At 36.8% G+C, this 13381-nt stretch overlaps 1 protein-coding gene across 3 annotated transcripts in view; it reads right to left on the bottom strand.

The window, feature by feature from the left end:
• Nucleotides 1-151: 151 nt before the first annotated feature.
• The window catches only part of rassf4a (Ras association domain family member 4a), a 29347-nt gene continuing 16117 nt past the window's right edge, over nucleotides 152-13381 (bottom strand). For all 3 annotated transcript variants that reach the window (XM_028006626.1, XM_028006625.1, XM_028006624.1), the window contains 8 exons: nucleotides 6362-6468; nucleotides 5154-5233; nucleotides 3534-3703; nucleotides 3024-3125; nucleotides 2898-2949; nucleotides 2689-2810; nucleotides 1418-1515; nucleotides 152-1008 (listed from right to left, as the gene is read on the bottom strand). In XM_028006626.1, coding sequence (XP_027862427.1) covers nucleotides 939-1008; nucleotides 1418-1515; nucleotides 2689-2810; nucleotides 2898-2949; nucleotides 3024-3125; nucleotides 3534-3703; nucleotides 5154-5233; nucleotides 6362-6468 — 801 coding nt within the window. In that variant the 3' untranslated portion in view covers nucleotides 152-938. The remainder of the gene's footprint in view (nucleotides 1009-1417; nucleotides 1516-2688; nucleotides 2811-2897; nucleotides 2950-3023; nucleotides 3126-3533; nucleotides 3704-5153; nucleotides 5234-6361; nucleotides 6469-13381) is intronic.

Raw genomic sequence — 13381 nt, 5'->3', positions numbered from 1 at the left:
ACTCCATTGCAATTCAACTTATTTCTCTAATGAAGTCACCAGATTATGCCAGTTTTGACACTTCATCTCCCTTCCTGAACAAGAAGAGGGCAACAATGGAGAGGAAAAGAAAATCCTAAATGGGAAGAAAAAACTTCAATCCAAACCAAGCAAAAGTTCTTCTGTTTTTTATTTGTATGTTTTCAAATGAATTACTTTTTTGTCTCATGTCTTTCACCTTGTTCAGATATTTTGTAAAGTTTTAGCTAGAGAGCGTCTTTATTTTTCATGAGTAATTCGTTAAAACTGTGTTAATGTCAGTACAACAATAATCTAAGTACAACAAAACTCACCTGATTGTGACATCATCGAATAATAAATAGCATTTCCACTGTGGGAAAAAGGAACTGGTCTCCTCTCAGAATACTTCCATTGTGTAATGTAGATAGACACACATATACATTTCGTGGGAACTAGCTGGCCAGCAAGGTAACTCAGAAAAACAATGCTAATCTCTTAGTGGAAGTCAGGGAAATAATAAAAAAAGGGTTAGGTTTTTGTTTTTACATTCTTTTGGGTTGAAACTTGCTGTGATTATTGTTTTGGTGCCAGTCGAGATCCAGGGATCAGCACAACAACTAGGACGATTTATTACAATTTTAATTATTTCAAAAACAGGGTATAAATATGTGCAGAAGGAATTTTATCCAAAATGTGTAAATATTAAAATTACATATTCAAAGTGTGATAATGCATCAAGAATACATGATACAAAGTAGATCAGACAAAATGACAAGTATATTTTTCAATAAAAGCACTTGTTCAACTTTACAATCATTACAGTATTGGGAAATGGTCCCATAGTAAATCAACAGTCATTAGTGTGTCTCCCAATTCTTGTATACACACACCCACTCGCCCACAAACCCAGTTACATTAGGTCATACAAACAGAAACAGTCATACTCGGTCACTGCTGTGACCTCTGCCTTCGAGCTGATGCAGTATCATAGATCTCAGCGCGCTGTACCTGCGGGAGAGAAAAAGCACAAATAATATCACATACAAAGACATAAAGCAGCACATTAATTGATTCATTAAATAGGTTTAATATATTATTAAAATTCAAGGGGATAGTTGGAGAAAAACTGGAATTAGCTAAAAGTCTCTTCATAACTTTTCACATTGCTGGCCACATTAAACATTAAGTATGATTTGAAATATTAAGATGTTATTTTGTCACGTAATAAACTTACCTCTGTCAATACGTTTTTCGTTTCAATGCAATATTTAAAATGCTAACTGCATATGTTACAGGAAAGGTAATCTTCTGCAGAAAACAATTTTAAAATGCTTAAGTTTCAATAGCTTCACATAATAAAACATAATACTTGGAGTGGAGAGTTCTATTTTTTCCTGCTGAGTTACTGTTCACTTACTTCTTTGTCAGTTTAACTATTTCACGTTCCTCTTCCTCTTTGAGTTTCTCTACAAAGCTGTCTAAAACCGGAATTTCAAATTTGATGTACTGAGCAACCTATAAGGAGAAAAAAAAAATCAAATAAAAATGTAAATTCATTTTAGCACATGAAAATGCAATAACCTATAGCTTTATTTGTACCTTTCTGTACCTTTCTTTCACTGTATACTTAGAGTTGTCCTGAGAAAATATAAATCTCTATCCCAGTTTCATTTCTTTTGCAGTCTCAAACAACTCTGTTTTTGAGCATTGCCCTGTATTTAGCGCCATGCATTTTTTGTCCTGTTATTGTCCTGCTAAATACTGAACCTCATTCCCAGTGTTTTGTGGCCTCTAACATGTTTTCTTCCACTATTTCCCAGTTTTTTTCCCCCTCTATTTTCCAATCTGCTTTGACCAGGTTTCCTGCTCTTGTCCGTGCTGGAAGAACACATCCTGACAGCATGATGCAGCCGCCAACATGTTTCACACTGGGAATGGCGCACAGTTTTTTTCCACAACACATTATATTTGGCATGTAGGCGAAATATTTTGAAGAAACCCCTTTCCTGTGTTTGCTGTGTCCTATAAATGACATTAGGTAAACTATAGAGGTTTCATATGGATTTGTTTGTGACTGTTCACTAATTATGTGACTTTTCATGGGAACTGGCATTGGATTTTAGGACTTTAGGGATGGATGTTTTCCAGGGTGTACTGTTAATGAAAAAAACCTTGAAAATCATGAATTCGTTTTCCACCACTTCACAATTATGTGAACATTTATGTTGATTTATAAAACATTTCCCATTAAATGGCACATAGGTTTTCTCTATTTTTTAAGTCTGCCTTATGAATACTGTACTTAATTTAGGCATCAAAAAATAGGAAAAAACATGTATCACTTTCTTCTGTTCAATAATTATAAGCTACTTTGTGTTTGTCTCTTAGATCAAATGAGAATGAAAGCATGGAAGCCTGTGGTTTTATCTTTGCAAAATATGGAAAACTTCAAAGAATAAGAAAGATTAGGAAAACGCTAAATATACCAAGCAGCATCACAATAGATATTCAGTCATCTTAGTCTATTGTTAAATTTGTCCCAAAACAGGATGTAATGTATCAGCTTCCTAAATTTAGCCCAAATATCCTTCATTGGCCCATTGAAACCTATCAAAATATTATAAAAAGCATCACTTATGTAGAACAGTTCCAGAGAACAGTCACATGGTGAGCGAGACTAAGACTCACATCGTATGTCACTTCCTCTCCCAGGTCGGCTTCTGTGATAAAGATTTTGGAGATTTTCTCACAGGGCCCGTACAGCACGCGAGTGACCAGAGGGTGTTCATCATTCTTCAGTCGTGTCCTTTCTACCAGATCAGCACAAAAGAAAATAAACTGCTTACCAACAAAAACAAATACCTATATCTCCAAAACCATAGCAATTACAGACTTACCTCCAGACTCGTGTACCATATAAAGGACAAAGTCTTCAGAGTTGTTTTCAACCTTAAATAAAACAAATCATCATTATTTCAAGTTTAACCTATAAGAAAAAACTGAAGCCAGGATCTTGTGCTCACCCTAAACTTGTGTAGCAGCAGGTTGAGGACTTGTCCGGTTGTCATTGAGCTGTTTACTCGAACATTAGTGACCGAACCATATGCTGGTGTGAAAACAGACGTCTAAATGAAGAAAAACAGATAAACCAGTATGTTTGAGTAAAGTACATTTTGTTTTAGTACAGAACCTCTCGTACACTTGAAAAGTTGAGTGTGTGTTCCTGAAAATGAACACGTCGGACATTTTGGCCAGGAAAGCAACGGGAGAAAGGAAATCCTTTCATCTGCAGCTGGATTCTGTTCAACATCAACATCAACTCATGCTGAATCAAGCAGAAACTAATGCGGCTAGCTTTGCCTTAAGTTTGTTTTCTGTGGCACATAATGAAATCAGCCCACAGCAGGCCATTGTGAAACTCGGCAGAAGTACAGTCAAAGGAAACCACCGCCCGTCTGCATCTGGGGATATCTCAACAAGGGGATTTGTTAAAGTGACCACATAGCTGATTGAGAGTGTTTTGTTTACTGTACCTTGTGGTTATAGAAGTGGCCGTTGATCGAGAACCTGTGTGTGCGCAGGCGCTGCAGGTCTCCGGCAGTGTGTGTGTTTGACCTCCTCTGAACTCGCATGAAGGAAGCGTCACTCCTGGTCCTCAGCAGCTGGGGGGAGTCCTCTTCCTCTTGACCCCCAATATCACCGTCTGAAGCAAGAAATAAATTATGCTTACACATTTTTAATAAAATACTGCTCCAATGTTCCCTCCGCACTCTGCATGACACTATGAAAAAATAAAGGGGATTTCTCAAATAAATATTAGCAAGTGAAATTATTTAGACTTAAAATATTCAACAATGGTTAAACGCTAACAACATTACATTTTTTTGTAAGAAAGAATAATGTAAGCTAGTCCCTTTACTTTGTTTTATTACCTGTCTCATTTCCAATTCTAAGAGACAAACGTACGGATTGAATTAAATCCTTTTAAAACGAAATCTGTCAGAAATATGAATCATGCTGGGGCTTAACTGTATCAACTTAAGTTGCCTCACTGCCATGAGGTTTGTGTTGAGAAAGTTTCTGCTTTGGAGCAAGAGTTTGTTTAAAACTTACGTAAGCATAAAAGACAGCACTAATGTCAAACTTGCTAGCGTGCTTGGAAAATTAACTGTCTTAGCTGTTTTAGTCATGAATGGTACCCTGTTAAAATAGGTTCAACAAACACTACTAATTCAGTACCCTTTTATGCGTTAATTAAAAATCATGACTAATAAGTGTTTTTACTGTTTCATTCAGGAAGTTAAAAAGCTTGTTCTTCATGTTATGAAGAAACAAAAATGTATATATATACATATATATATATAGAAATGGTTTGTGATTAAGGTTGTTTGAGAAAAAGTGTTGCAGCAATAGGAAAACATTCTCTACTGACTTCCAAAACTGCTAAAGCAAAATATCTCAAGCTGTTTATGTTATTGGAATCTATGAATGCTGGGTATGCGATATGGGAAGCTTTAAATAGAATTTTCTTCCACCCATTTTCTGTTGGGACACAAAATAAAACCAAAACAAGCTTGTGTACAAAAGTAAATCTATGCCACTAGATTCTGAATGACAAAACCCCTTAAATTTTCATTCTTAGACAATCAGCTTGATACAATTATAAACACTACATGCCTCGGGTACTGTATTCTTGTGATCCACTAAGCTGCTTAGACATGTTATTGCAGAGTTGAGTTGCATTTTACATGTGGACTAAATAAAATTTATAAAAGGTGTCACAATTCAAGAACTTTGTTTTTAAAATGCACCATTGTGTCAACACATATAAATAAAATACGCACAAAGACAGCTTGCATTGTTGCTTATCTGTCGTAGCAGATAGGCGCAACTGACCAAACAGGCTGCAAAAGCCAACGTGATGGACATAAGTAGTGTAATTCTGTTTATTTATAGTGTTGTTGATCTGATTTGGTGTAGCTGGCATATGAGGAAACTAACACGTGCGACAAGCTTTCCACAAGACCTGCTGAATAAAGCACCTGCGAGGGTGCGTCTCACTACGTGTAATCCGCACTAATCCAAGAGGTCTGGGTGTGTGTGTGTTTGTGTTTGTTAAGAGGGAAGGCATGACTGCACGTGTTTGCGTTCACCAGCCGGTCTAGGTTCTCTGTTCAGTGAGTTATTGTTGGATTCTGCAGATGCCTGCTTTGCCGCAGTAGATATTTCATTCCTGAAAGAGAAAAGAATGTTCATTTATTATTTTTGTCTTAATTTTATGGCTGTCTACCTTTTCCTGGAGTGGACAAATAACAGTAAAAGACAAGCCATTGCATGAATATTGATTTAATAAGTTTTTTTAGCACTTAAAATGATTTGCCTGCTTTCTTGAGTGAACACTGAAAGGAAATGTTAGTTTCATAACCCCTCATCTATATAGCTGTTCACTGAGTCTAAAACACATATTCAAACTGTTCTTATTTCTTTATGTCTAACAAAAAAGTCCACATATATATTCAAATAAAATTACAATATTTATTAAAAAGACCAACAATTTAAATGTTATATGCTAAGATTTTTTTTACTTTTATTTATTTGCTGTACTTCTTAGGAAAAAGATTTTTTATTCAAATATGTAACGTGTTCAAATGGATCACTAAGAAGTTTGCTTCACTTTCAACTCATTTATTGTAGCCAAAGGTGTCCCACAGTCTTATCACCACTCCTTTTCACCCGCTTATCAATAATCCAATACAAATTTCATTTTGATGATGATTATAATGTTATGTGGAGTTATGCGCAGCTTTTACTGAGCTGCAATTGGTTTTAGTTCCATACAAATCAACTTTTTTGTCACTTCAGACTAAATTTAAACTCTATGTTATGACGATATTGCCATCAGTCAGTGTTTGTATTGGGTGATGAACTCGTCGCCCAATGCAAACACCTGTGTTTTTATTTATTTTTCACATCTGGCTTCCAAATATTGGTCAAAACTCCAAAACTGAAAGCATGTTTTTAGAGTAAGATTACATTTTCCTTGCCAAAAAGGGCAAAAAGAGTCTTGTTCATGCTACAGTGCTGACACCAGACTATGGTTATCAAAACTGCTATAATCTGGGTAGTGGTCAGATAGTTTGACAGCAGTATAATTTAATCTGCAAGGCTGTTTTCTCAAGGAAGTGAAAAGCTACAATTAGGCAAATGAAAAAGAGCAATACACTGATATAACTTAGCAACTTTATTGTGATAACAATGACTTTTTCAGTGTTTTACAAGAGAGCATTGCTCTCACATGACCTTTTCTTCTAAGTTGAGCCCATTAAGGCCTCTGTATGAAGTATGAATCAGACAGCTTAACCTGTTGAGACGAAATCTCTCGTTGTAATCAAACATCTGAAGTCTTATTGGTCGGCGCAGACCCCAGTAAATGTTTAGCAGCCCCTCTAGGATGAGCTGTGCATCCTCCTGCACAAAGAGAACCACGCAGAACAATAATAATCAACAGAAATGTTCAGGGAGGAAATCCTGCTTGGCCGACGGCCACAGTGGCTGAGTTTCAGGTGTACGTGCTGGAACAGTCGCATTCAGCTGCACTGGGAAGCCTTGAAAACTGGAGAAAGTCAGTCAGGTTGGGCTGTCCCCTTTTTCCACAGTGGAGGAGTAAAGTCATGTCTGAGGGGGCATCAGAAAAGAGCAAGTGTTGTAGGTCACGTAGACACAGGGTGAGGCTTTTAATGTAACATAAATGAGAATAACTTTAGAGGAGAAAAATAATTCTGAATAACCTTCACTTTAGGAAAAACTGTTATAATTTACATCTATAAGTGTAACATATGTAGGAGAAATAGTAATTGTAATGAAAATCTTTTGACCTGAATAGTTTGGCATAAGTCAGCAGCTAATTACGCTTATTTTTCATAAAAACAGGAAATAACACCGCAGCTGTGAATATTATAATTGCAGACTAAGAAGGCTCTTTGTTTCCCCAGTTTGAAAATATGTGTTATATAACCACCATTTCTAAGTCATTACCCGCAATACAACATGGGTCTTTCAACATTGGTTTTACTTGTTTCAATCAGATTGTCACAGAGATCTTAACACCAAAGTAAAGAGGATAAGACAAAAATTTGTTTTTATAAGTTAAAAGGTCAGGCTGGTCAGGTGATGCAAGCTCTGAGTTTCTGTTTTGCCTTTGGGTTAAATTCTACTCTACAGAAAACAAACCACTGGAAACATCAAGAAAACAGCAAACGGGAGAAATAATTCAAGAAATGTTCAAAAAGCTCGGTCAAAATGCAGTAAAGCTTTCGCTTTAATAATTTTCTTTAAAAAGTAAACACAGAAATAAAGGTAAACATTGGCTAAACTTTACAACTGCAAACTTTCTCATATTTCTTTCAAATTTTTGTTACATTACCACTACAAACTTCCATGTATGTTATTTGACATTAATGTGACAGACCCACACAAAGTAGTACATAATTGTGAAGTGGAAAGATAATTATATAGGGTTCTTGATTTTGTTTTACAAGTAAAACCCTAGGAATATGGCAGTCCATGTCATAAAGTACTCTGGTTAAAGACACTGTGGTGGGGCAACAAGAAACCACACAGGCTTCCAAAATCAAACCTTAAATAATTTATATATTTTATGTCAAAGCAATCAAAAGTGAAGTACTTTTAAGTCAAGCTGGCCAGGACCTTTGCCGTTACTTTAACCATTTTGTCCAAGTTTAATCTCTACTTTAAAAAATACATCTTCGGTTGTTAAAGTGATTAAAGTGATTGCATAAGAAAAACAAGAAAAAACTACATATATTTTTCACAAATGCTTACTTGTAAGGGAATCTACAATAATGCCTCTATAAAGTTCTGCAGAAAGAACCCTGTAAGACAGAAAGAAACTGAGGCTGATGGAAAATGGTTCCTTTTTTCATTACTTCTTGTTTGCCAAGGAGGAGGCCAGAGCTCATAGAGAGGGTGGGATAAAAATGATCCAAATGTAGTCAATCATGTAGTCCAGGGGTCTCAAACTCCAGTCCTCGAGGGCTGCAGTCCTGCAACATTTAGATATGCCTCTGCTGCACCACACCTGAATAGAATAATTAGGTCATTAAGGCTCTGGAGAACTGATCTACACAAGGAGGAGGTCATTAAGCCATTTCATTCCAGCGTTTTGTCCTCGAGGACTGGAGTTTGAGACCCCTGGTCTAAACCAATCCTCTCTGGTTACTTCTTGAATCTTAACTGTTTTCCTTACACATCGTCCTTTGGCAGATGAGACCCCTTTGTGTCACTTGGCAAATACAAATTTAAATAAGCAAAGGTCATATGTGGAGTTCCTCAAGACTTTTTTCTCAGGCCAAATTTAATCTTTACTGCTCAGTAGAGAAGCCAGAAGCTGAGATATGCAGAAACGATTGGCTCCTTTTGAATCATGATATTATTGTTTATTGTAGTTTTCCCAGAGAGATTGAAGATTACTTCATCAGTTCATTTGTTTGAAATTAGCTTTTTAATATTTCAAACATTTCTAAATGCATTTTTTGTGATCAAAATGTAATTTTCTTGCAAATTTGTTCTTTTCTTACAAATTAACTTGCCTTACTTGTTTCAAAATGTTTTGTAAATCCCATTTGATTAAACTCTATTAGCCAAGACAGTACAAAAAGAAAGAGAGCATTGAATATGACAGACAGGATAAATCCCACCAACAATAGTTCAAAGTTTTGAGGTCCAACGGCTTAAGCCTACAGGATCTGTTGTCCATCACATTACATTATACAATAAGAGACGCAATTCCTTCTTAAAAGACGGTTCAAGCCATACAATCCTTCAGGTTCAGACACGTTTTATATCAACATTAATAACACCTTTGGCCATTATTCTTTTCATCTCAGTGCTAATAGAAGGCTTCTGAGAGGCGGGTCGAATTCAAACCAGCAACTTGGCCCAGGCAAACCAAACCAAATCCAGCAAACAATCGGTCCCAACTGTCATCTGCGTCTGGCCAAAAACAACTTGAGTACGAGCCGTCCCTGATCCAGTTACGAAGTCTGACGCCATCAATGACATTTGGAGACGTATGACGGGTAAAAGTAGTAGGAACAGTTGGCAAAAAGGCAAACATGAGATACAGTGCATGGGATTATTTTTGCCGAGTCAGAAACTCTGCAGTCTGGTGGCATGATGTGACCATTTGACAGTGAGAAGAACAGCTGGCATTTGTTGTTTTAGACATGAATCTTCAACAAAACTGACAATTATTTGGATTTTGCTGTGACGACGATAAATCAAAATTCTTACCACAAGTAATTGATCACTATTAATGATAAATGGTGCAATAAATGGCCATTCCTACACCCTATTATGCATAATCAAATGTCTCAGGGTTTTGATTTTATCTGGAAGCTGAATCAGCGTCTGCTGTCGCACTGAACACTAGTATTAGAAGAGCTACTTCATCCAAAGTTTTGAAATTAGGGAACATTTCTCCAAGTGAAGAGATCTGAAGACGTTGAGCTATATATACGTATATCTTCACACAAAAAATTAAGAACTGCTTTTTTTTTTTTACCTAAGCACATCTTTCATATTTCTAAATAAACAAGAAACATTTATTTTCCCTGAATGCCTCATGATTGACACATTTTTCCATTTAAACTCTAACTGGTCTGTCATAGTTTCATAACAAGATTAAATTTGTAGTTGCCTAATGGAAAATATCACATTCAGCATGTAAACATTGTTTATGACTTCATTTTAGACTGAACAGCATAAGGAAAGTTACCTCCAGGCAAAAACACTGGACAGAAACATTTCTGTGTGTGTATGTGCGGTTACTCCAGGGCTTCATTGTTTCTGCTATGTAAACACAGAGAGCAGCTGCAGCACTGGACTCTTCTAACCCACCACTCCTGAGTTTCCTGAGCATACACAGACACACCCTCAAATGTACACGCTCGCACCAATTCACATAGATGTGAGTAAGGTCAGCGAAGCTATTTTTGGATAAGGCGGTTAATCACTGTGTTGTAGCCAGCCTATAAAGCCTGGACACATGCTCAAGTCCTCTCATACTCTGCTGCACGGATTAGACGGCGCTAAGTTTATCCCAGCGTTCAAAGGACCCAAACTCAAACATTGAAGGTGAGCAGGATTCTTCTTTTTAATCTTTGTTTTATATGATACTATCAAAATTTTACAATTTAAAAAAGATAGCAAAGTAGAACTCCAGTGTTTTGCCAGCATAATATGTAAGTTTTTATTGATAAATTAGAATAACAACGAACACAGGTTTAATAATCTCTAACAAGTTTGTTTTTCTTCTTATTCCTGCAGCATGAAAAACAAGAGGCTGCTAATGTCTCTGCCTCTACTACCCACAATTACTGAGACACTGGAGGACCTACCTGTCCATCCCTCCTCCTTGCAACAACCCCAGGGATCCCACTCGCTGGACGACTACGTGTCAAGCATCCAAGCCCTTGCGCGTCCTGTCGAGGACACGAGCTACGGCCCCGTCAGATTCCAGAGGTCCCCCCGGCAGCATCAGCTCTCAAAAACTGCCCGTGTGTCTTCGCGCACACCAAGGACTTCCAGAGCAGCCAGTCTGCCGTCGCACAGCACAGAGGAGTTTTCTCTCAGGATGAGCAGAGAACGAGACAGCAGGGGCAAAGACCCCGTGGACTGGCTCTTTGGACAAATAAGGACTTGAAGAGAGATGCTGCTATTGTCGGACATCATGTGGGTACTTTGCTGGAGCGAGGAAATAAGTTCGGAGGAACCTCAGGATGAACTGCTCCGCCATGGCTCATGATAATAGTGCAAATGTAACTTATATATTTATATTTTTATTTAGTAAAGACTCTATGTGATCTATGTGTTTACAGAGTTTAATATTTTGTTAAGACGTAAGATGTGGTTTCTAATAAAATGATAAAATATCACAATTTTCTTTCTGGTTTATTTCCTTCAAGCAATTTATATCATTCTGTAACTTTTTTGTGCTGTATAAAAGAATTATCAGGACGAGTTAACGAACAGAAACAAAACATTTATATATATACATATATATACCTGTAGATGTACCTCAAACGAGATGTACCTCTTTTGAGGTACATCTAGTTAAACTATTTAAAGCATGACTATTAAAACTGTAAGTTAAAAAATCTTTACATAATTTCTACCCAATTTCGTTTTTGTAGTTTTTAAAAAGCTGTGTTTCTAGACATGTTTTCTGTGGGTTCTTAACAAGTAATTGCACTAAAGTCTAGTACACTACAATCTAAAGTCAACATTTCAGAGCCTAAAATGCAAGATTCTTATGTTTACATTAACCATTTGATGCTGATACGTTTTAAAATGAAGGATTTCTAGACTTTAACTAAATGTAAACGTCTTTAGTATTTTTTTTATGACATTTGCTTCTACTCCTGCATGTACACTTTTATTGTTATGATTACGTTTTCATCTTCAAGTTGATTTTGCTTTACATTTTTAGCAATGACTTTACCGCCATCTAGTGGTGGAGTTCAAACTTGAAGCCAGATACTACACATAGCCACAAGGGGGCGCTTCGTGGTTGTCCACATGATAATTTAGTATTGGGTCACTACAGTAAAGAGTCCAAGGCAAACAATACTTCTGTGTTTTATTGAGCGGTGAGTCAGAGAAGCGGTGAATTATCTTCATTCAGTATCCAAAGAGGTTGTAAATATCAGTATAATACAAGATACAATGGAAGGAAGCACATATTATACATTTGTTTAAACATCTTTAAGATACACTGTTTCATGTCAGCTAAAATTATTTAAGGCGATTAGCTTCCAGTTTTAGAGATTCTTCACATTGTTGTGTCTTACAATTAAGAATCAGTTTTCCTTTCACTAAGCTTACATATCCTTTGTCAACAATCAAATAATTTTAGTACTAATTCAGCGTGAAATTAAATTAAAATCAAATCTTGTCAAAAGACTGAATGTGTAATAAATCCTGACTGTGAAACTTTGTGTGCTAACAGGTCAAACAGGGGCTCTAGCACTGAAAAACACATGAATAGAAGAACATTCTGAAAAGTCGTACATGTTACAGCTCGCTCCCTTCTCAAAGTGGTTTGGTTCATTTGCTTTACCTGACGGCTGTAAAGTCAGTCCTACTAACATGTCCACTCTGAAATGACTAACGCACATCACCTGACCTGATTATGATCTAATCTTGACTGTAACCTACAAATCTTCCTGTGTCAACCTGCTCTCTAATTTTCACACACAACCTGTTTATATCACACCGCTCTGTTTGGCAAAGAGGAATGACGCTGCATGTTTGCTACATCTAAGCCCATTCATATGGTCTATATGTTTACTAGAAATTTCCGAAATGAGTTTCCAAACTTTGGCTTTTGGGCAGCATACATGCATAACCAAAGAATGTTACTGCTGAACAATGGTCTGACCTTTATAACCACAAAATATCCAGTGACTAAGTCTCCAGTAGCCTTGCATCAGCTGGGTCTGCAGCTGAGATGCCCCACATAAATGTACCGTGCATAATCTGATCTAAATATCTAGTCTAGACGTCAGCAAAGCATTTTAGGGATCATACATGTAATTTTATTTAGTTTTTTAAATCAAAGCATACAACAGAAACCAAGAAGTTTTATTTTATTTTAGTATTTCAAATGAATTTTTTTTTTCTGATTATTCTTTACAGCTCATAAAACTATAAAATTTGAAGATTTGCATATTACCTAAAACAATAAAAAATCATTTTAGTTACTTAAATGTTATGTTGTGGACTCACAACAATATATCAATATGAACAACCAGCTTCTTTAGAAGCATGTTGTGTTTTAGCGCATTAATGGAAAGTTGAGTGGACAGAATGTTGCACAAGCCATAGGGTAGTGGTTCCCAAAGTGTGGGGCGTGCCCCCTGGGGGGAGGGCGCCGTGCCATTGCCCCCTGCAATGCAATTGCAGGGGGCAATGGCACGGCGCCCCCAATGCTGGGGGGCGCGGGAAGCGGTATGGGTAGAAAAAAAAACAGTTACACATAAGGGTTTCACTGTAAAGATGGTTTGTAGTGTGTTTTGTTGCAACCTGAAGTGTGAAATAAACTTTTATTATTTCCTACACATGTATTATTTCCACTTTAAAAGGAGGCAGGAAATTAATATCCTAGAATCTGAAGGAAGAGTGAAAAGACATATCATTATCAAAATGGCAGGGTACCCTGCCATTTACTAAGTCCAAATTTACTGCAGTCATCTACCATAAAATTATTAGAAGATTCATAGAAAAATGCAGCTTGGACTTCCTTAGCACCTCACAGAGCCCCACAAAGATCACCTCCATGCCATGACGCACTGATGCAGAG

Source organism: Xiphophorus couchianus, chromosome 22, assembly GCF_001444195.1.
Source record: "Xiphophorus couchianus chromosome 22, X_couchianus-1.0, whole genome shotgun sequence".
Taxonomy (NCBI): Eukaryota; Metazoa; Chordata; class Actinopteri; order Cyprinodontiformes; family Poeciliidae; genus Xiphophorus; species Xiphophorus couchianus.
Note: the sequence above shows the minus strand (reverse complement) of the source record. Positions and strands in the feature narration are given on the sequence as shown.